At 57.2% G+C, this 18688-nt stretch overlaps 7 protein-coding genes across 7 annotated transcripts; 4 read left to right on the top strand and 3 right to left on the bottom strand.

Moving 5' to 3' along the window:
• The first annotated feature begins 40 nt into the window (after window positions 1-40).
• BCV69DRAFT_284181 (hypothetical protein) lies at window positions 41-2283 on the top strand. The gene has a single exon (XM_025492956.1). It carries the CDS (start codon window positions 111-113, stop codon window positions 2172-2174), a length of 2064 nt encoding a protein of 687 aa, XP_025346711.1. The 5' UTR covers window positions 41-110; the 3' UTR covers window positions 2175-2283.
• A 3099-nt stretch (window positions 2284-5382) lies between these two features.
• Window positions 5383-8597, top strand: BCV69DRAFT_42660 (hypothetical protein). Its single transcript, XM_025495268.1, has 2 exons — window positions 5383-5758; window positions 5830-8597. The coding sequence occupies exons 1-2, from the start codon at window positions 5574-5576 to the stop codon at window positions 8417-8419; spliced, it is 2775 nt and encodes a 924-aa protein (XP_025346710.1). The 5' UTR covers window positions 5383-5573; the 3' UTR covers window positions 8420-8597.
• BCV69DRAFT_284180 (Zn-dependent exopeptidase) lies at window positions 8505-12244 on the bottom strand. Its single transcript, XM_025492955.1, has one exon. The coding sequence runs from the start codon at window positions 12097-12099 to the stop codon at window positions 8776-8778; it is 3324 nt and encodes a 1107-aa protein (XP_025346709.1). The 5' UTR covers window positions 12100-12244; the 3' UTR covers window positions 8505-8775.
• A 163-nt stretch (window positions 12245-12407) lies between these two features.
• On the top strand, window positions 12408-15039 carry BCV69DRAFT_294695 (hypothetical protein). Its single transcript, XM_025493878.1, has 3 exons — window positions 12408-12976; window positions 13051-14498; window positions 14619-15039. Exons 1-3 carry the CDS (start codon window positions 12694-12696, stop codon window positions 14871-14873), a joined length of 1986 nt encoding a protein of 661 aa, XP_025346708.1. The 5' UTR covers window positions 12408-12693; the 3' UTR covers window positions 14874-15039.
• A 430-nt stretch (window positions 15040-15469) lies between these two features.
• Window positions 15470-16099, bottom strand: BCV69DRAFT_239461 (hypothetical protein; the record flags this gene model as incomplete). Its single annotated transcript, XM_025489979.1, has 1 exon — window positions 15470-16099. A coding segment is annotated over one exon (630 nt), but the record flags the coding sequence as incomplete, so codon positions are not given.
• Window positions 16100-16192: 93 nt separating this feature from the next.
• On the bottom strand, window positions 16193-16977 carry BCV69DRAFT_250882 (hypothetical protein; the record flags this gene model as incomplete). Its single annotated transcript, XM_025490399.1, has 2 exons — window positions 16193-16494; window positions 16581-16977. Coding segments are annotated over 2 exons (699 nt in total), but the record flags the coding sequence as incomplete, so codon positions are not given.
• Window positions 16978-17288: 311 nt separating this feature from the next.
• BCV69DRAFT_284175 (hypothetical protein) lies at window positions 17289-18677 on the top strand. The gene is made up of 2 exons (XM_025492954.1): window positions 17289-18249; window positions 18333-18677. The coding sequence occupies exons 1-2, from the start codon at window positions 17655-17657 to the stop codon at window positions 18458-18460; spliced, it is 723 nt and encodes a 240-aa protein (XP_025346705.1). The 5' UTR covers window positions 17289-17654; the 3' UTR covers window positions 18461-18677.
• The last annotated feature ends 11 nt before the right edge of the window (window positions 18678-18688 follow it).

Genomic DNA, 18688 nt, shown 5'->3' with positions numbered 1-18688 from the left:
CACTGCTTTGCCTGCTTCCGTTCAACTTTTCCGAGATTCGCGAAGGTGCAGCCCTGATACTCACCTTGACTCCCTGCCATTACACTAGCACTTCAGCGCTGTCTGAACAGATGCCTTCAGCCTTCCAGCGCAGGCCGAGAACACTCCCCACGGCTGCTCTAGCAGTTGACGGTACTGCTGATGCCGGTGGCTCTGCGGGGGAAGAGACCGGCTCTGGCAGTGCGGGCAGTAGCTCCTCCGCTGCTTCTTCCTCCTCCTCCTCCTCCTCCTCGCTCCCCTCTCCATCTTCAGGAGCGCCAATCTCCCTTCGACCTTCAACGCACCCGACTCTGCGTCCTTCTCCCTTCCCACAACAGCAGCCTCTCCCGCTCTTCTCCCTCGGCCTAAATGCAATAAACGATGTTCTCACCGGTCTAGGCCTGCCGGCCGGTTCACTCGCACTCTTCCTCCCTGTGCTGCCTGCCTATCATTCGTCGAGCTCGTCAGGGGAAGAGGAGGATCGGAGAAGGACTGCAGAGGCAGGAGCGGCGTATGCGGATCTGGTGGTGAGGTATGGGGCTGCGCAGGGATTGGCGGCGAAGCAGAGGGTGCTGGTTGTGGGTGAGGAGGCGGAGGAGTGGATGAGGGGATTGATGGGATGGGCTGGAGCTGGAGCTGGGGAGTCAAGAAAGACAGATACTACTAATACGGCAACGTCCGAGACGGACACGGCGCCTGCTGCTGGAACTGGCAAGTTGTCAAGCGGTGCAGAGGATGAAGAGGACGAAGGCTCCTCCTCCTCTTCTGGCAGGGACTCCCAGCTCAAAGTAGCCTTCAGGTACGAGAAGCTCAAGCGGCTCGAGGAGATGGAGAACAAGGCTCTTGGCATTGGATCTCCTTCACCCTCCTCCTCGTCGAGTGGACAAGACAATCTGCCTTACGTCCACCCCTTTGATCTTTCGATGAAGATGCCTGGATCGGTGCTGCGCGAGGCAAGACAGGAAGGGAGATTGGTCGTGCATACTCTGGCGGAGGAAGATGTAGATGGAGAAAATACGTACGAGCAGGTCTGGTTCGTTGTGAAGACACAAGTAGCCTTGTGGAGAGCGCAAGACGAAGAGCAAAGACGACAATGGACCTCTCAGGGGCCGGCCGTTCCTCCACCTTCGCCGTTGCCGATACGTGTTGTGTTGCCTTCTCTGGGATCTCCAGCATGGAGCGTCAAACGCGGTCAATCCCACGCTGTCGAGTCGTACCGTCTGCTGCTACGGGTCAAAAAATTGCTCCGGTCTTCAAGTTGGATTGGCAATATTGCCCGCACCGGGGACTCAGCTACAAATACAGACCCACCAATCGAGGTCCCCACAATCGCTCTCTGCTCCCCCTCCGCCTCGCTCCTCTCGCACGACTCGACAGCAGCAGTAGCAACACGCTTGTCCACACTAGCCGACAGCGCCCTGGCCTTCTCATCCTACAGCGCCGACGCACGTCTGCGTTCCGTCTTCCAGCCTCCCACCTCCGAGAGCTCTACCTCGTCAGGAGCCGGAACGGGCAAATCAGCTAGCTTCACCGGCGCTCTTCAGATCCTCAAGACGCCAGCACTGGGTTCGTTGGCCCCTTCGAGCATCAGAGCAAGCCAACTTCGGGGACTGAGTTCTGCCTCGGGCGATGGAGGAGGGGGAGGCTCTGGCGGGGAGAATGCATTGGGATTCAAAGTGAGACGGAAAGGGTTCAAAGTCGAGGTGCTTGGGCGGGACTTGGTGGCTGATTGGGGCGCTGGTGGGGACGATGAGGACAAGAAGAAGAAGAGGAAGCCGCCGCCAGCAGCTGCAGCAAAGTCTACAACAAGCTCTGTTGCTTCTGCTGGCACGGCGCCCGCAAAGGCGAAAGAGGCTGTGACGGCTGCTACGGCTTCTGCTGCACCTGCTCCGGCCACTTCAGCTGCTGCGTCGAATGCTTCTCAGGCTTCGCCATTGAAAGGTCTAGCAGCCCTACGTGCAAGAGGTCTACGAGCTGCCGCGTCTTCCGCAAACGCAGCGCCAGTGGCTGTAGGCGAAGAGAAGCCATCGTCGGTTCAACCGGCGCACCCACACGCACATGGTCATGCACATGGGGAGGCAGAAGCGCAGGAGCGTCAGGCGAAACGGGAGTTGAAGGAAGAGCAGCTGCGCTTGGCTGCCGGGCAGAACTGGTAGGCCAAGTCTGTCCAGCGACTTCGGTCGACGGTCACAATTGAATGAGACTATCTCAGATGTCAATAATCGTGCTAAGAGTGATCCATAGACGCTAGGAAATCAACAGATGCTGACTTTCGCAGGTCGGCGGGGGGGGGTCTCACTCTCATATTGGGTGATGAGAGCAGGGAGAGGCGTGACCTGCGACAGCTCCCGTCGCGGCGCGTCCTGCTTCCGCTCCATCCTCTACACCCCCTCATCAGGGAGATACATCACACACAGGCTCAGTATCGCTTACTAAGCCCAGCCCAGCTTTTCCATTACACTAAACAGGGGTTGGTCTCCCATTTTGGGATCCTTGAATCCTGAAAGCTGAGCCTCAAGCTGAGGTCCAAGGAGGAGCGGACAGGAACGCCCATCCCAGCGGGGCTTGACCCCATTTTTGTTCTCCGCGCGTCACCCAAACATAGCCCGCGGCCCATTGTGGTATTGTATTCTCCGCGGAAGGGGGGGGGAGGTGAGGACCCTTGCTTGACCGGAGTCGCTACGCATCGCATTGCATTACATCGCATTGCACCCTTATTGGGGTGGATGTCGGCGGAGAGTGAGTGATCATCCCTGACGGCGAGGAATGTGATTGCGGGATCGAGCCACTTGGCAGAGGAAGTGGACAGGGTGGACCCATTTTGTGAGGTTGCAAGGAGCGGGATTCTGGCGCAAGCAATCGAAGAGGAGGCTCCGCCTACAGGGCTGTTATCGTCTTGGCAATTTCCAGCTACTCGGGCCATGATTGCCCTCTCAGAATTTTGATCTGGTCCGGAGGCCGGAACGACGAAGGGGCATGGAGCTTAATGAGGAAGCTGCAGGGTCCGGGTTAGACTCCACCTCATTGGACCCTTGCAAGGACTGCAACCACTCGCATGAGCATGCAGCTCGAGTTCTCCTTACTGCTAGTCGGGAGCTCGCTTGAGCCTCTATCGTCTCTATGTGCTATTCTGCTTTTTGCATCAGAGAAGGACCTGCCCTGCCTTCGGAGGCCGTGTAGATGAGCTCGTGTAGAATACGCTGAGCAGACCCGAGACCCTGGTGGGCGAAAGTCCACATGCAGTGTTCTCTGTCCTGTCCTGCGCAATTCTCAGAGACCGGAACAGTGTCCCGTGATGAGTTTCGTTGGCGTCACGCGAAGCAGAAATGCCCGTCAGAGGTCGAAGTAGTATCTGCAAGCTTGGTCTATCAGGGGTAGCGTGAAGCGGACGTTCGCTAAGGGATTGGCCAGGGGCCTTATCCGGGACGACTCCTATACCATGGATGGTTCAATCTACGAAGCTGAGCGCGCACCCGATGAGTGACGATCCGAATCGGGTGAACCTTGCTGCCGATGCAGGTACGCTATCGTCAGGTACCCGGACCTAATCAGCCGAAGATTGCACGCGCAAGGGCAACAGCATGCCACAGTCCGGCAGTGCAGTGTCGATGGCGCCGAGGACGCTCATTCCGACCGGCATGATACTGTCCCGCTCCTCTCTACCTAGAGAAGAGATCAAGTAGCTTCTGCGACGCGAAGTGATAATTTTCAGCTGAGTGCTTCCTAGGATCTGTCTCGATCTCTGGGCGCCCACGATACAACTCCCGCTCGAGTCAGGAACCCCGACGCAGACCTCCGTGAAGGCGCTGACAACTGTGTCTCGCGGGCGCAGCTGCACTTGAAGGCCTGTCCCGTTCTGCCAAGGGTACTCAGCGTAACACTTGGCAAGGGTACACTACTACAATTGGGTCCCGCTTGTCCATCTGAGACAACAAGCCCTGAACCTTGAGAAGGTAGCCGTAGCGGGATCAGTACGCCTGACCACGGCAGACATACAGACATCAGGGGTCCGGCCCGACTTCACACTCGGCAAGCGGACCATCAATTCCACATCTGAAGACGAGTCGAGCCGTTGAGGAAACCATCAGACCGGGTCGAGTTACAGAGGGAGAACATACACACGCAAGGAGAGAGAGTTGCGGGGTGTCAAGACAAAGGTCTCGGCGCGTCTTCGTGGGAGCGTACTGCATTGATAGAGTGGACGCTGCCTGGAAACGACGAGTCTAGACCTGCCAAGGGACCTTTCCTCTTCTCTTGGTAATTAGTGACCCCTATGGTGCGACTCTTATCATGACCAGACCTAGCCAAGCTTGCGTAAGACGAGGAAAAGAAGGAGATGGTGAAGGCGGAAAAGGGTGATCCCTCCTTCCTTACTCCTCGAACGGGATGTCCCTTCTTCCCACGACCGTAATTCTTCGCAAGGTTGTCAAGGGGGGGAGCCCGTCTGACATGGGAATAATCAGGAGCGAGTCGTTCCAAAGGCTGACGGAGCAGGGCGCGAACGCGTGATATCTTCCGACGACGCGTCTCCGCGCTAGGTCGAGTCAGTAAGTGAATGGGTCTGGACTCTGGCTGCAGTGTTGCAGCTAAGTGTTGGAGTTGTCAGTGGCTGCTCCGACCGAGCCAGTGGACCTTGACCGAGCGTCTGGTAGAAGAGACGTATCATCTCTTGCAGCTTGTATTGGCACTCCGCTGCAGCTCGGCAAGGTGATTTTGCTGATACCAGTGGCTCCGCCTTCACGCCCCCCTAAAGGTGCAGCACGATAGCTCCGTCGGCCTCTGGGGAATTGCCAGTCGCGCACTTCCACTTACCACCTTCACGCGACCCCTACATCCGCCCACCTTCACCCCCGCCAGAGCTTGCTCCTCATCACTGCCACGACCATTCCCGGGCGTCGGGAGACCAAAGCAGCCTCCTTTTTGTTCCCAGATTGCCTGTCCGGTGTTCGGCTCGCGCCAGACAGCTGGGCCAGCTGGGCCGGTCGGACGAAGAAGGCACAGCATACCCCTGTCGGCGCCGCAACTCCTTCCCGCCCCCTGTCCCCTCCTGATCTGGCGTATCGGCAGATATCAAGTCCGACATAGCTGCCCCTGCACTCATTGAGAGGCACTTCGACCTACCATTCATGCAACAGCCGATCTCCGATGCAGATAGACACTCCCCTTTGGCCATAGCCAGGTCTATGGCGCCCCTCTAACGCCACTGAGGCGTAGCCGGACATTCAATCAAGACCCCACAGTAGCATGCCACCGTCGCCTTGGTTGTGTAGAGCATCCTTTCTGTCTAAAAAGGGCAGCTTCGCGGAATTGAGCAGCTTGACCCCACTCACCATCTCGTTCTCATCTCGCAAATCCTCGCAAGTGCTCACTTCTGTCTCCGGGTCCGTTTCGCCACCCTCAACACTCGCGTCCGGTAGCATTGCAACCAGCATCAGCAGCTCCTCACACACTCTTCCGCATCATCCTCGGTCACGACGTTACCTTCTCTTGCCATTGTGACTGCTTTCATCAACCTCGACCTTACACTCAGCATCTCCGGTACAAAACATACAACAATGGTTGCCTCTCCAGCAACGTCTCGCAGCTCATCACTCGCTCATACTCAGCAGGCTACAAGTATCAGCCCATCGACATCGTCAGTGCCGCAATTTGAAGGCACTCTTACATTACACCTCGAAGGGGACTGGGTCGAACGATGGTGCACTGTTTCTGAGAGTAGACTTTTCGTGTACTCGACAAAGTGAGTCTATCCTTGACTTGGCGAGAAACACATGCAGTGTAGTTGACTCTCCTCTCCCTCCCCTCTTCCAGACAAGCCGCCACATCCAATCCAACCTCACCTCAATCTACAATCGACCTCTCCATCTATGACAGTCTCCAAACATCTCACTCCTGGGGCTTGGACTCACCTGGTCAATTTGAGATTCGTCTCGCCGCAAGGGGTGCTGATCGCACGTTGCGCCTGCCTCAGGCTCACGGCTTCCTGTCTCGATCGGCTACCAGCGCCACGCTCTCGCCATCACAAATGTCGACTGGACCATCTGCAGACACTTTGTCTCCACCCTCAATCTCATTCCGTAGAGCTCGTCCGGCTCTGACACCCGTCCAGCCACGCTCTGCCTCGACCGTTATGCCAAAGCCTAGCTTCTCCGCCGACGGTCTGCTTACTGGTGTTCCTAAAGCCTCGGCATGGTCGCGCCTGACGGGGCGTAGGCGGAAGTCCGTCAGACTCCTGAGCCCGACTTCGTCGGACTCTGGCCACGAGCCCTCCTCACCTACTAGTCCCACATTCCCGCTCGAGGTAGACAACTCCATTGTCCTCCGGGCAAGCAGCGCCTGCGAGATGCTCATGTGGACTGGTGTCATTTCCCCGCTGCTGCTCAACAAGCGCCCTTCAGCGCTCCTATCGATCTCCCGCTCCCTGTCTGCTTCGCCCACAGAGGCAACAACTTCTCAGCAGTCCACCACTAGCGCGTCTTCCTCTCAAGTCTCCTTCACTGGAACATTGATGGAGGAAGCTGGCAACAACGCACGTCGACGCCGCACTCCATCGGCGGAGGCAAGCTCGCGAAGGGGCCAGTTGATGTCAAGATCAGTATCATCGAACAGTGTGCCCCGCGTTGGCATCACCAACGAAGATGGGTACACGGCCACATTCCCCAGGAGGAGGCTCAGCCGCATCGCATCGCAGAGCGGTAGCAGCATTGCCCCCATGCTGAAGTCTATTGAACCAGTAAAGGGCGGCCTGAGTGCGAGAGCATACTCTGCCGACAAGGTGCCTCGTCAAGCACGGTCGAGCAACGCCCAGACAGCGGCAGGTATCTCAGTAAACCACCTGGACCTCATGGGCGACAGCGATTGCCTGACGCCCACCGCCGCTTCGCTTTCCCTCTGGCAGAAGGATTTCAGCACTGACCTCCTTGCTCTACCTTCAAGACGACTATCGCAAGACTCGGACATCAAGGCCGTCTGGCAGGGAAGCCCAATGATCTGGGAACGAAGGTCTAGCAGCTGCGACCTGACAAAGGCGCGCTCGATCTCTACCCCTCAGTCGGGACCCTTGCGACAGGCTGCTTGCGAGAGCCACGCCGATCCTAGCGGCTCCTCGGTCGGCCTCGGGCTCTGTGTCTCCGGCCCAGCGCCCGTAGTAGCCTTGACAGGTGCTCGGAGCAGGAGTACCTCGGCAGGCAGTGCCACAACTGCTTCGCCAGACACACCTGCCGCTTCCTTCTTGACCTCTGGGGCTTCCACCCGATTTGGTAGTGACTACTTCTCCTCAGCAGCAACGTCCTCGACACCGCCTTCACCATGCACTCCTGGTGTTTTCGTGTCTTGCGACCCCAACCCTATCAGTCGCAAGTCCTCGACACGCCCTTCTACCTGCCCCTCCTCAAAGCCGGATCCGTTCGACCTGTCCACCTTCGATTGGTTGCCCAAGAGCAACAGCACTGGCATGCCTACCTCTTCGTCTCGAGGTGACGTAAGGACCGTCTTCGCTCAAAGCGACGAGAAGGTCCCTTGCAAGGTCTTGAGCACTGTCTCGCAGACCTTTGACGGCTGGAATCAGGTCTCGCCTTTCGGCTTCTCCGCAGACATCACCTCGTCGGCAGAAATCTCTGACTGTGCTCGTACGGCCAGCTCCTCGCTCTTCTCGAACCAGTCGGGGACAGCCAACACTGCCTCATCCCAGAAGCTCCTCGAGCCGATTGAGATGATGACCAAGCTCGACGAAATCAGTAGACTCGACCCCAGCGCTGTAGCACAAGCGCGTCAGGCTCGCTACGATGACTGCAAGACAAAGAAGACCAGCCTGCGCCGTCCTCCGATGGCTCCTAGAGCTTGGACCACATCAGCCACAACGAAGTTCCAGGCCGCCACCGTCGAAGTCGACGTCGCCCTCGCTTCTCCCTTCAAGCCGAGGGTCGCCCTACCCAAAATGTCTGCCAAGACAACTCTAGCGGTAGACATGCCTTTCGAGCGCAAGCAGTCTCTGGACTTTTTCAAGCTCAAGACTACGGCGACTGTCCCTGCTCGTCCCGTACGCAGGAGGGTAGCCACCACCAATGGAGCTTTCCTGCCGCTCTCTGCCAGCTCGCAGTCCATCGTCTATTCTTCCTCTGCCGGCAGCAACGAAGACGAGCCTCGCCTGCCCTCTCGCACTCCCTTTGGGGCCAAGCACCTCAATGCTGGCCTTCCCAGCACACCTACCGCACCTATGACTCCTGCGCTCAACATTGTCAAGAAGAATAAGAAGGTGATCCCCTCGGGCAGCTTCTTTGATGACACCGACGATGACGAGCAAGTCGATGACGAAGATGCTCGCTATGTCGAGCGATCCTACCTCGTTAGCCGCGGCCTTCTCCGGGCTGAAGCCGATGATACCTTTGGCGCCTTTGCCTAATGCCCTCCCTCAGAATCCATCAGCATACCCATCGTTCCTCCCTTCTGCTCGTTACGCTTCACGCAGTCACTCTGGTCTACAGTCTAGAAGGGTGCTAGATCGCCCTGCTCTTTTACATCCTATGCCTTCTGTCACCCTCGTTTTCATTGTACAGTAGACTTTCTCCTGTCACCTGTTTACCCCATTGCAATTCTGCACTGTACATAGACATTTGTTCTATCTCCTTCATTCAACCTCTACCCCATTGAACAAAGTCTCTCTGCATACCCCATCTTTCTATACACGTCGCCTGAAGCGCCTGCCTGCCTGCCTGCCTGCCTGCCTGACCCGCTTGATCACTCCGGTGCAAAGCTGACCTACTTCGCCGGCACAGTTCTCCTATGCCCCACCTCATCGCAATCGAGTGGCAAGTGGGCCAATTTGCCCAGCCAGCGCTCCACGACCTCTCTACCTCTGAGGAGGTGCTGCATACTGATCCGCTCATCGCCCAGGTGGGCATTGTCGCTGCTCTGACCCATGGGCAGGTGCACGGCGGGTGCGCCAAGGGCCTTTTCCAGTAGAGCCACAGTGGGGATGGAGCCGCCCTCGCGAATTTGTAGTGGCAGGACCGAAGAAGAGGAAGAGGAGGGCGAGGAGATGCCAGCGGCCGCGGTTGAGCCTGGGCAAGGGGACGACCAAGTCTGCGAGATGGAGTCCGCCAGAGCACAGGTGTAGGGCGAGGTAGAGGACCCGAGCCACCAGTCGGCTACATGATGCACGTCGATCTGCAGTCTGTTGGCATCTGGGCGAGCGCCAGCGAGTCGGTCGAATTGCTCATTGAGGAAGGAGACAAGTGAAGACTTAATCACCTCCAGATCCTGGTCTGGCACTAGACGCAGTGAAACTTTCGCCGTCACGACTGCTGGGATGACCGTGGCGTTGCCTGAGCCAGAAACGCTGATGCTGTGAATGGACAACGAGGGGAAGCGCCATCGAGCCATCAGACTCTCCACGGTAGCCATTGCTGCGTTCTTCGACCGGCCAGAGGGCTGGCAGCCAGCATGGCCCTCTTGCGTATTTCCGAAATCTAGGTCAGAGTCGCGGTCCCTCGATTGCCTGCTCAGGAGCTCGACGATGGCTTCGTAGCTCGCTCGCTCTTCTGTCGTGACGGGCCTGACCGAGTCGTAGAAGTCTGGCACAAAGACACGCTCGCCGTCGCTGAGGCTTGACAGCAGACGGAGCATGTCAATCATCGGCTCTCGTACTGCACCGCCTTGCACACCCGAATGGACGTCTTTCTCTTCGCCTCGACGATGTGGGCTAGGAGATGTTCTTGCCGTCGTTGCCGCGGAACTCTCTGAGCTTGCGGCTTGGATGCTGGCAGCAGAGATGGTGACTGTGGCCTGGATGACGCCTCGCATGCCCATCGTCAAGCAGGGCGTGACATCGTCGATCCAGTATGAATTGCTCAGCAGGACCACATCGATCTTGCCGATCCTCTCCTTTTCCCTCTCGAGTGCCTCCTTGAAACCGACAGAACCGCTCTCTTCCTCTCCCTCGATGAGCATGACCACGTCCACATCGAGTCTTCGAGAGTTCCAAAGTCGGCTGATGGCAGTCGCCACGGAAAGCACTGGGCCTTTGTTGTCTGATGCACCTCGAGCGTACAAGTAGCCATCACGTCCGGAAAGTGTGAAAGGATCAGAAGACCATCCCGAAGAAGTCTTGTCTGCTCGAGCTGATATCACATCGTAATGTCCGTAGAAAAGCACTCTGCGGTGGGGAGCGGCGCGAGGCTGGTCAGGGCTTCCGCTTCTAGCGCGAAAGATGGACAAGACAAGAGGATTGCGACCGGGTGCTCCAGGTATAATGGCCGACTCCTGCGCCCCGAGACTGGACAGCGTCTGCTTGAGGTAGTGAGCACATTGCCGGCAATCCTCTCTGCGAGCCTCGCTTGACACCGACTTGTACGATACGAATTTGGCAAGCTCTGTCAGCAGTGGATCGAATGACATCTCGGTGATGGTCTTCGTATCGACGTGTCCATTCGGATCTTCGATATGAGAGCTGCTCGTCAAAGGGAACCCGATCTTGCGAGGGAATTGCGAGCCGTCATGCGGCAAGCTATCCTCGCCGCGATCCAAAGGTGCTAAGTCCCAGAATCTGATGACCTGATCCGAACCTCCTGTAATGATCCTGGTTGAAGCGCGACGTGGCCGCTCATTCACGATCGCACAGCTGAGCACAATCGCATCCTGATGAGCAGCCCATAAGTCTCTCCTGGCAAAGTTGCCATCGAACCGGGCGACGCAGCCGTCCGCACCAGCTGAGATCAAGCAAGAGCTGCCATCCTCGTTGACAGATGTGCAAAGCGATAGGACGTCGTCCCCATGAGCTTCCAGTGTCCGAATCAGCGTCATAGTCTCAAGGTCCCATACATCAATAGAGCCTCCCTGCTTCCCTGCGAAGAGCGTTCCTGGCCAGCTTGCCAGAGCGAGGACTGCGCCCTCCGAGCCCGACAATGTAGCTATGAGTTCCACCTGGCCCTTCCTTTTGCTTGAGCAATCCCATAGCTTGACGTCCTCATCTCCCGATCCCGAAGCGAGCACGACCGGTCGGAGGCTGCCTAGACTAATCAAAGCCAGACTGTAGACATAGCCGTAGTGGGCATTTGGTACTTTGCAAGACTGAGAGAGTTGAACGTATCGGGCGACATCAGTGCTCTGATCTTCCGACATCCGAGGATCTGCGCCGGTAGCTGTTGGGCCTTCTTGACTTTGTTCTCGCAGACGAAGCACGCGGTCGAGCGCGGCATCGAAAGTGGGTGAGAGGCGTCCACCTTGATCATCGCCAGCACTCTCGGTCGTAGGGAGAAAGCGCAGCTCAGGTGTTCGTCTGCCAGGGCTGTGCGAATATGGGCTATCGTTTGCAGGAGGAGGGGTGCTCGGCGAGGGCTTGTGATTACCAGCTACCCCAAAGGCAGACTGGGTCCGACTGAAAGATCTACTGAGAGGAGTTGTCGAGCTCGAGCTATGAGAAGGCCCTGATGGTCCAGAGTCGAAGAATTTGTGTGGACGGGGAGCAATGGGCATGGCTGAAGCAGGCAAGAAGCCGGTATAGTCTGTATCCTGAGTTGTCCCTCGCGAAGGCGAGCCTTCTGTATCCATGTCACTTTTCCCGTACCTGTCTTGTTCCTGAGACGCCGTGGTAGTCTCGCTTTCTGTGAACGGGCATCTACCACGTGACCTGAGCCTGGACAGCCGCACCCATCTAATGCTGGTATTTTGGCAGCCCATGTAAAGCGTTTGCATCTCCTTGCTCCAGCGCAGGGAGAAGATATCTCCCATCGTCGTGTCCTCATCTTCCTCTGTCGGCGGTTGCTGAAAAATGTAGAGCAGAGACAGCGTCCTGGTGTCCCATATCCTCACTGTGCCGTCACCGCTAGCTGAGAAGAGCCAGCCCCGCTCTGGTGCGAGCTCGAGGGTAAGGATGGAGGCTGTATGGCCGCTGAGCTTGGTGATGGGCCGATAGGTGTCGAGGTTCCAAACATAGATGCATTCTGATTGAGTGCCAGAGGTGAAGAGCAGTGAAGATGCTTCGTCGATGGCGATGGCTAGGACTGACGCCTGATCATGTGCGATGGTGTGGTGGAGGGAAGGTTGTGCTGAGTACGGAGAGTCCTCGTCGGACGAGTGCTGCATTGTCGCCTGTGTTGCCGCTGTGACACCGACGGACGTTGCCTGCAGCAGTACAGACCTCTAATTTACGCAGCGAGAGGGAGTATGGCGAGCTGCTACTGCCTTCTGTGATTCTAGAAGGTGATGTCTACTCGAAGCAATGCAGGCATGGCGTGAATGTATGCAGCCTTGAATATGAAGATCAGGCACGGCGCCGCTCGACGGAAAGGGCGGCGTGGGGCGTTGGCGTGGCGGAGCGGAGCGGAAGCACTCCCTCGCCTATTTGGCCTCGAGCGGGGCGGGGATTGTCTGGACGACACAGCCGGGGATGACGGTCCAGGCCAAGCAACAGGGGAATGCGGTGAGGTAGATCGTCGTGGTATTCCTTCCTCATCACTCATTCCATATCTTCTCACCCTTCTCCTTCTCAGCATACGCCCATAAAGGTACCCTGGTATCCTTCCCTGCCACCCCTTGCAGTCTACAGCTCGAGTAGCTCTGCTCCGGCTAGGAGCCACAAGTCTTGCCCCACCAGCTCCCTCTGCTACTGGCTCGGCCCTCAAACAATCTCTGGGGTAGCCCAGCGCAGAGCTTCAGAGGGTCTCCTCGTAGCTCACAATGCCCTCCTCCACCACTCAAATCCAATTTGATGAGTCGTCCCTGGCTGCGCCCTCATTAGACAGGCGCCAACGTACCATGAGCGGCAGTACCAGCGCTGCAAAGGCCGGTCCCTCTGCCCCACCTCCGCTCGGGGGAGGGGATCAAATGGCCAAGCAGAACAGTCGATCGAGCGTACGCAGCGATAATATGGTCAACAGTGGTGATGTAGCATCGACCAGCGCTGTAACCACATGGCAGCCGTCAAAGAAGAAGGACAAGAGGACAGTCGTCACAACTCCAGGTGAGCAGCACGTGCTCTAAGCAATTGCTTGAGTTGTTGTGTCCACAGCTCACTCCTATTAATCCACTTATCAGCATGGGCTCAACCGGAACCGTCCGGCCCACCTCGTACGCCTACGTCGGCAGGATCCTCGTCCGCATCGACCCGGGATCCCGCTCTCAATCTCTACCGATCCCGCTCACCCACACCCGCCGTCGGTTGGCAATCGCCTCGACCTGCGAAGGGATCGAAGTCTGCGACTCAGAAGGAAGAGGAAGCTGCGATATCGGCGGGTACTAGCGGTGTCGCACCGGACCAGGCTCACTCTCGCTTCTGGACCTTTACTCTACCTCCAAAGTACCGGAGTCGCTTGCAGGAACATCCCTTCAAGCGGACCAAGAGCGAAGTCGATCGCCATCCTGGGGGCGGCGGCGGTGCCGATGCAGCATATAGGGATGGAGAACAGGCTCACAGTCCCCGGCGCGATAGCAGCTCCGACAGCTCTTCCGAGGACAGCGATGGCGAGCCCCGGTCACCGCCTGCGGTGCACGAGACTCGCAGCCATAACAGAGGGGAAGAGAAGCTTCAGCGTCGGATAGAACGGCTAAAGCGACGGAGCACTGAAGGCATGGGTCGCGTTGATGCGAGTGCTGGAGCAGCCGCTGGTCTAGGAGGACAAGATTCTCTAGTCAGCTGGAGGAAGCGTCAACAAGCTGGTGCAGGAGCATCGCGGTCACCTGCTCCGGAGACGTCTCCAGACAATTCGTCCAACGGTAACGTGGATACTTCTAGCCGCAGATATGGGGCTGACATGCCCGACGTTGAAGCTGCTGCGGGGAACGAAGGACCATCCGAGCGCAGAGAGTACGAACAGGGAGATGAAGGACCTGTCGAGAGTGATCACCAGATGCAGCTAACGATGCCACCCAAGGCCGAGCGCTCCTTTACCCGTCGCCAGGATCTGCTACCGGGCTGGGACAGTCCTTGGAGACCCGAGGAGATGCATGGTCTGGGAGCCATCGATATCGGCGGATACACCTTTACGGGTGGAGATGACTTCTACCCTCGGACAACTTCGCGCGTCGATAGGAGCAAGAAGAAGTACAGCAGCACAAGCATGATGATGGCCCGTCGCAAAGGTAGAAAAGGCCGCTCCACGGACGCCAATGGTCCTTCTGCGGGACACTCTGGCCGATCTTCTGCCGCCTCGGCCAAGGAGAAGGGTTCAGGCCCACGCGAGACGTGGCTTCGAGACAAGTGGGAGCAATGGCAGGACTTCCTCATGAGGAATCCTTTTGTCCCCCTGCTCTTCCGAGCCATCAACTTTTCCTTCACCACTGCAACTCTAGCAGTGGCGATTCGCCTCTACATGATCCTCCATAGCGAAGGTGCGGCCGACTCGGTCGGCGCAAGTCCAGTGGTGGCAATCATCTTTGCTCCTCTGAGCTTGATTCACGTGGCGAGTCAAGTCTGGCTGGAGTACTTTTCCCGCCCTATTGGACTTTGGGCAGTGAAGAGCAAGCTGAGTTACCAGCTTATAGAGGTGGGTAGATTGGTAGAGAGGGAACATTGGAGCACAAGTCGTCATCACATCACGACGATCCGCATCTGACACGATCTCCCTTCTCCCCATACCATGCGTCCCCCCCTCTCTTCTACACAGCTCGTCTTCATCTCCCTCTGGTCCGCCGAACTAGCCCTCACCTTTGACAATTACGCCACCTCTTCCCTCAATTGTGTCGGGTGGTACTCTTCCTCCTCTTCCTGCTCCATATCCAATGGTTCACCCTTGAAGACGCCCTCCCTCAAACCAACCATTTGCAGCTACCAAGCGGCTTTTATTGGACTGACCTTCACGACACTCGTGGCTTACACGTCTGTGTTCGCTGTTAGTCTGTTTAGGACGGTGGTGAGGTGAAAGGGTTTGGGGAATCGGTAGTGACCGTCTAGTGACGCGTCATTCATTCAATCATTCTAGAGGTCTTCTTTGGCCTATCACTTGCGTCTTTCTAACATTTGGCTTCACACACACTCATACTTTGTCACATTGATACCTGCATAATACCATTGTTGTTTGTACCCTTCCCCGCGCCCCCACTTGTAGACGCCTTGACGATAAAGGCGCCTTCATCACTCACTCGGACATCGGGCAACGGGCAATTGTTGAACAGCAAGAAGTCTTGCATTAAGGTGAGATTGTGTGTTTTCTCAAGTGAGAAACGCTTGAGCAAGGGCACTACCGCTTCCGATGCAGCAGCAGCAGCAGCAGCCCTGTCAGAGTCATTGTGTCTAGTCCGTCCGTCCGCTTCTCCTTGGCTTGCCTTGCCTTGCTTTGCATTGTCCCTTCTCCACTCCTCACAAGTCTTTCTTCTCCCCACTTGATCCTGCACTATGAGCTTGCGTCTTTTCGGCCGGCACGGGTACGGGCTTCTTCCCTGCACTCTCTCCTCCCGCCAGTCTCCCCTCAACAAACGCCCTAGCACCCTCGAGCGCCTTTAGCACCCCAACCAGCACTGCGCTGCAACCAACATAGAGTGCTCCTCTCGCAGGTGCATCCATGATCTCCAGTAGCGGATAGGGGAAGTGTCCATTCTGCATCGCGCAGTACTCCACCCATAGACAGTAGGCAATGGTTGTAATGAAGGGTCCAAGGAGAGTTGCGGGTGAGGTGGAAGAGGAGGGAAAGGAAGGTGAGAAGAGGAGGTGCTCCACTAGGAGGAAGACGGCGGGGATGCCGTGTAGGGCTAGATCTGTGCTGAGGGGTAGACGGATGGTCTCGGTGAGGAGTTGGCCTGGATTGGCGGGATCGTCTACTTGCCGAGTTGGGACCATGAGCTCGGGTTTGGCAAGCATGATGGACCAGTAGAGGAGGAAGATCAACGTCTCTCCTGGTAGGGCGATTATGCTCGAGAGCTCCTTGAGCTTGAAGGTCGGACTTGGGCTCGTGGGAGAGGAGGAAGGGAGAAGAGCGTCCGTCAAGGAGAGGAGTAGGGTAATGGCCGTGGCGACCAGTCCCAGATTGGTCAAGTACTGCCACAGTCCTCCGAATTGTGCAGATAGATCTACACCTAGGAGCTCGCCTAGACCCAGGAGCTTAGTGTAGGCAAAGGAGCAGGTGGCCAGACCAATGGCGCACCACACCAGGCGCAGAGGCGTCGAAGTGATCAGAGCTCGGCCTGGCTTGGCGGGGGATACCAGAGGTGGGGCGTTCGGGTCCTTGATCAGTGCGACGAAGAGGAGCAGGTCATAGATGGCTGTGAAGACGAGTGCGATGACTCTTCCGCACACTTGTGACCAAACTGTAGCTGAGATAGAGCCTCTAGGTGCGCTGGGCAGGGCTAGCATCCAGCCAATGGGTCCGAGCCAGTCTTGAGAAACGGCCTGTCCCTTACCCCCAAGGGAAGCGGCGGGGGGAAGCCAGAAGATGGGCGTCTTTCTGTAGTAGGTGCTGACCACGAATGGGAAGGCCGTACCGAACACAAAGAGGAAAGCTCTCACCAACAAGCCCAGCGATGAGCGTGAGCCAGAAAGGGAAGAGTCTGAGGGTGACACATCGCAGCACCAGGCGAGAAGGCGATTAGCTTTGCGTCTGTATTTGCAATACCAATGTCGCTAGAGCACTCACTGACTGCCTCTAGATCTGCCAGTGTCTTGTCGACTTTGCGTCTCAGCTTTGCCCACTTTGCGAACTCATCCTGACTACTGGTCTTTGCCATGTCCTGCCTGGCCTGGAAGAGCTCCCTCTTGAGCTGCTTCTGTCTCCTGAGCACCTTGCCCGAGGTGAGCTGCAGGTGCAGCGGAGAGATGAGCTGCACTATGCGGTCCTTGCCAATCTTCTTGAGTATGGTGGCAAAGAGGGCGGTGAAGAAGAGGATGGAGGCGGGATGCAGTAGGACAGAGGTATTGGGTAGAGGTAGATGATGGGCCGTATAGGGAAAGGAGGGTGCGGTGACTTTTGCACTGGCTGTTGCGGCTACGTCTGCCACTACCGAGGTAGCCTGCGAGACGACCGAGGAGACCATCGATGCGGTGGACTCGCCATCGACGTCCATGTCTTCGAGGAGCCTAGGTGCGAGGCTGAAGCAGGTGTGCAAGGTGGAGAGACGAGGAAAGCGGAAGGACGGGCCAAGGGACGAAGAAGCACACAGCTGACAGCCATGCAGCCGCCAAGGGCCACTGCCATCCTCCGCCTTGCTCGCGTGGCTGGCGCGTGGCCCCCCTCGGCGTCTTCGGCGGGGATGGAGGACGCAGGCAGACGCAGGAATGCCGACGACGAAGGACAGATTCTTGAATGTGTTGGAGTCTGACGACGCCCGAAGCAAAGGGACCCACCCCTTGCCGTGGCCCACAGGAACGGGAGACTGAGCCAGGAGAAGGACCCTGCGACCATTCACTTAGGCTCATTGCATTCAAGGGCTTTACCTGCATCTCCTTTTGACCCCTCGATACCATTGTGAGCCCTGCTTTTCAGCTTCTCTTCCACCCCGACATCTCTCTCTCTCTTTCGCACACTCCCCCGCCCTGTCCTGTGCAGAGCCCCACTCAGCTCAGCCCCCATCGCACGTTCCCAGGTGCCCATCAATCGTTTCTTGACCACTCTTACGGCGACAAGACCTGTACTCGTACCTCCTTCAGAGAGCCACGCTCAAACGACTCCGGAAGAAAGCACTTTTCTTCGAAGCAGAGACCTGACCGCACAATGGCATCGCCGCGGAGCCACGCGAGGACAGTGTATGCTCCTCAGTCATCACGCACCTTTCTCACTTTGGTGCTTCAATTGCTGATAGTCCTGCTAGCGTACTGCACCTCGGCAGTCACCGCTCAGGTCAACTCGGTCACCCAATCAGCAACGGTAGCAGCCTCGACTACAACGTCGAGTGTGTCCATTGCTTCAACCGCCGCCGCCGGTGGTCTGACAGTCACCCTGCCCAACGAGACGGCCGATGCTTCCTACTACAAGATTGCCCCAGCAGTCAATGTCACCTTTGCCTGGAATTTCACATCAGTCCTCTCCTATGGTACTTCGCTGACCATACAAGCATACTGCACTAGCAACTCCAACACATATACCATTACGAGCCTACCAGCTACAGCCACGCAAGTCATCTGGAATCCATATAGCTACAGCGTATCTGCCGTAGCAAGAGGGTCAGCAGCACTGGTGCAAGAAACGTACCGGCTGCAGATCTTCGATGAGAGGGGCTTGGATGCAGCTAGTAGCCCGGGATTGATGAGCCCCAATGAGGACACGGACTTTGCGCTGTATATTCCACAAAGCTATACAGCCTTGGCTGGTAAGTGCGAGCAAAAGGATCAAGCTTGGGAGTGCAAGGCTATGACTGACAGTCGACCTGCTTCTGCCGAATCCATGTTGCAGATGGCTGGACATGCACGGGGTGCAAGAGTGGGGCGAGCGGCCTTCATGCATCGCCACTGTTGCTGGGCGTAGTCACTGTCCTACTCACAACATTCTTGTCTGGCTGGTCGATCTGTACCAGAGCATGAACTTAGGCGTGGAGAGGCTCGAGGCTCAGTGGAGGGAAGCTTGGACCTGGCGTGTGCCTACCTGAGGACCTGTACTACCATGGGATGCGCTTTGACCCCCCGTCATTGGTGCCATTCTTGATGATTCCCACTACTTGCACCAACTCGTCTCCCTCTACGAGGATCTTGACCTCTACGCCCAATGTACAATTCTTCGATTGATCATTTCGTTGCCAACTTCTGTCCGCC

This window comes from Pseudomicrostroma glucosiphilum (assembly GCF_003144135.1).
Source record: "Pseudomicrostroma glucosiphilum strain MCA 4718 unplaced genomic scaffold BCV69scaffold_11, whole genome shotgun sequence".
In the NCBI taxonomy this organism is placed as follows: Eukaryota; Fungi; Basidiomycota; class Exobasidiomycetes; order Microstromatales; family Microstromataceae; genus Microstroma; species Microstroma glucosiphilum.
The sequence above is the reverse complement of the archived record's forward strand: the minus strand, read 5'-3'. Positions and strand labels throughout refer to the sequence as shown.

Coding starts and splice junctions, on each gene's coding strand:
- BCV69DRAFT_294695 (XM_025493878.1), top strand. CDS start 12,694: ATGCCCTCCTCCACCACTCAAATCCAATTTGATGAGTCGTCCCTGGCT. Junction 12,977..13,050: donor GACAGTCGTCACAACTCCAG/GTGAGCAGCACG, acceptor TCCACTTATCAG/CATGGGCTCAACCGGAACCG. Junction 14,499..14,618: donor TGAGTTACCAGCTTATAGAG/GTGGGTAGATTG, acceptor TCTTCTACACAG/CTCGTCTTCATCTCCCTCTG.
- BCV69DRAFT_284180 (XM_025492955.1), bottom strand. CDS start 12,099: ATGCAGCACTCGTCCGACGAGGACTCTCCGTACTCAGCACAACCTTCC.
- BCV69DRAFT_284181 (XM_025492956.1), top strand. CDS start 111: ATGCCTTCAGCCTTCCAGCGCAGGCCGAGAACACTCCCCACGGCTGCT.
- BCV69DRAFT_284175 (XM_025492954.1), top strand. CDS start 17,655: ATGGCATCGCCGCGGAGCCACGCGAGGACAGTGTATGCTCCTCAGTCA. Junction 18,250..18,332: donor AAGCTATACAGCCTTGGCTG/GTAAGTGCGAGC, acceptor TCCATGTTGCAG/ATGGCTGGACATGCACGGGG.
- BCV69DRAFT_42660 (XM_025495268.1), top strand. CDS start 5,574: ATGGTTGCCTCTCCAGCAACGTCTCGCAGCTCATCACTCGCTCATACT. Junction 5,759..5,829: donor CTTTTCGTGTACTCGACAAA/GTGAGTCTATCC, acceptor CCCCTCTTCCAG/ACAAGCCGCCACATCCAATC.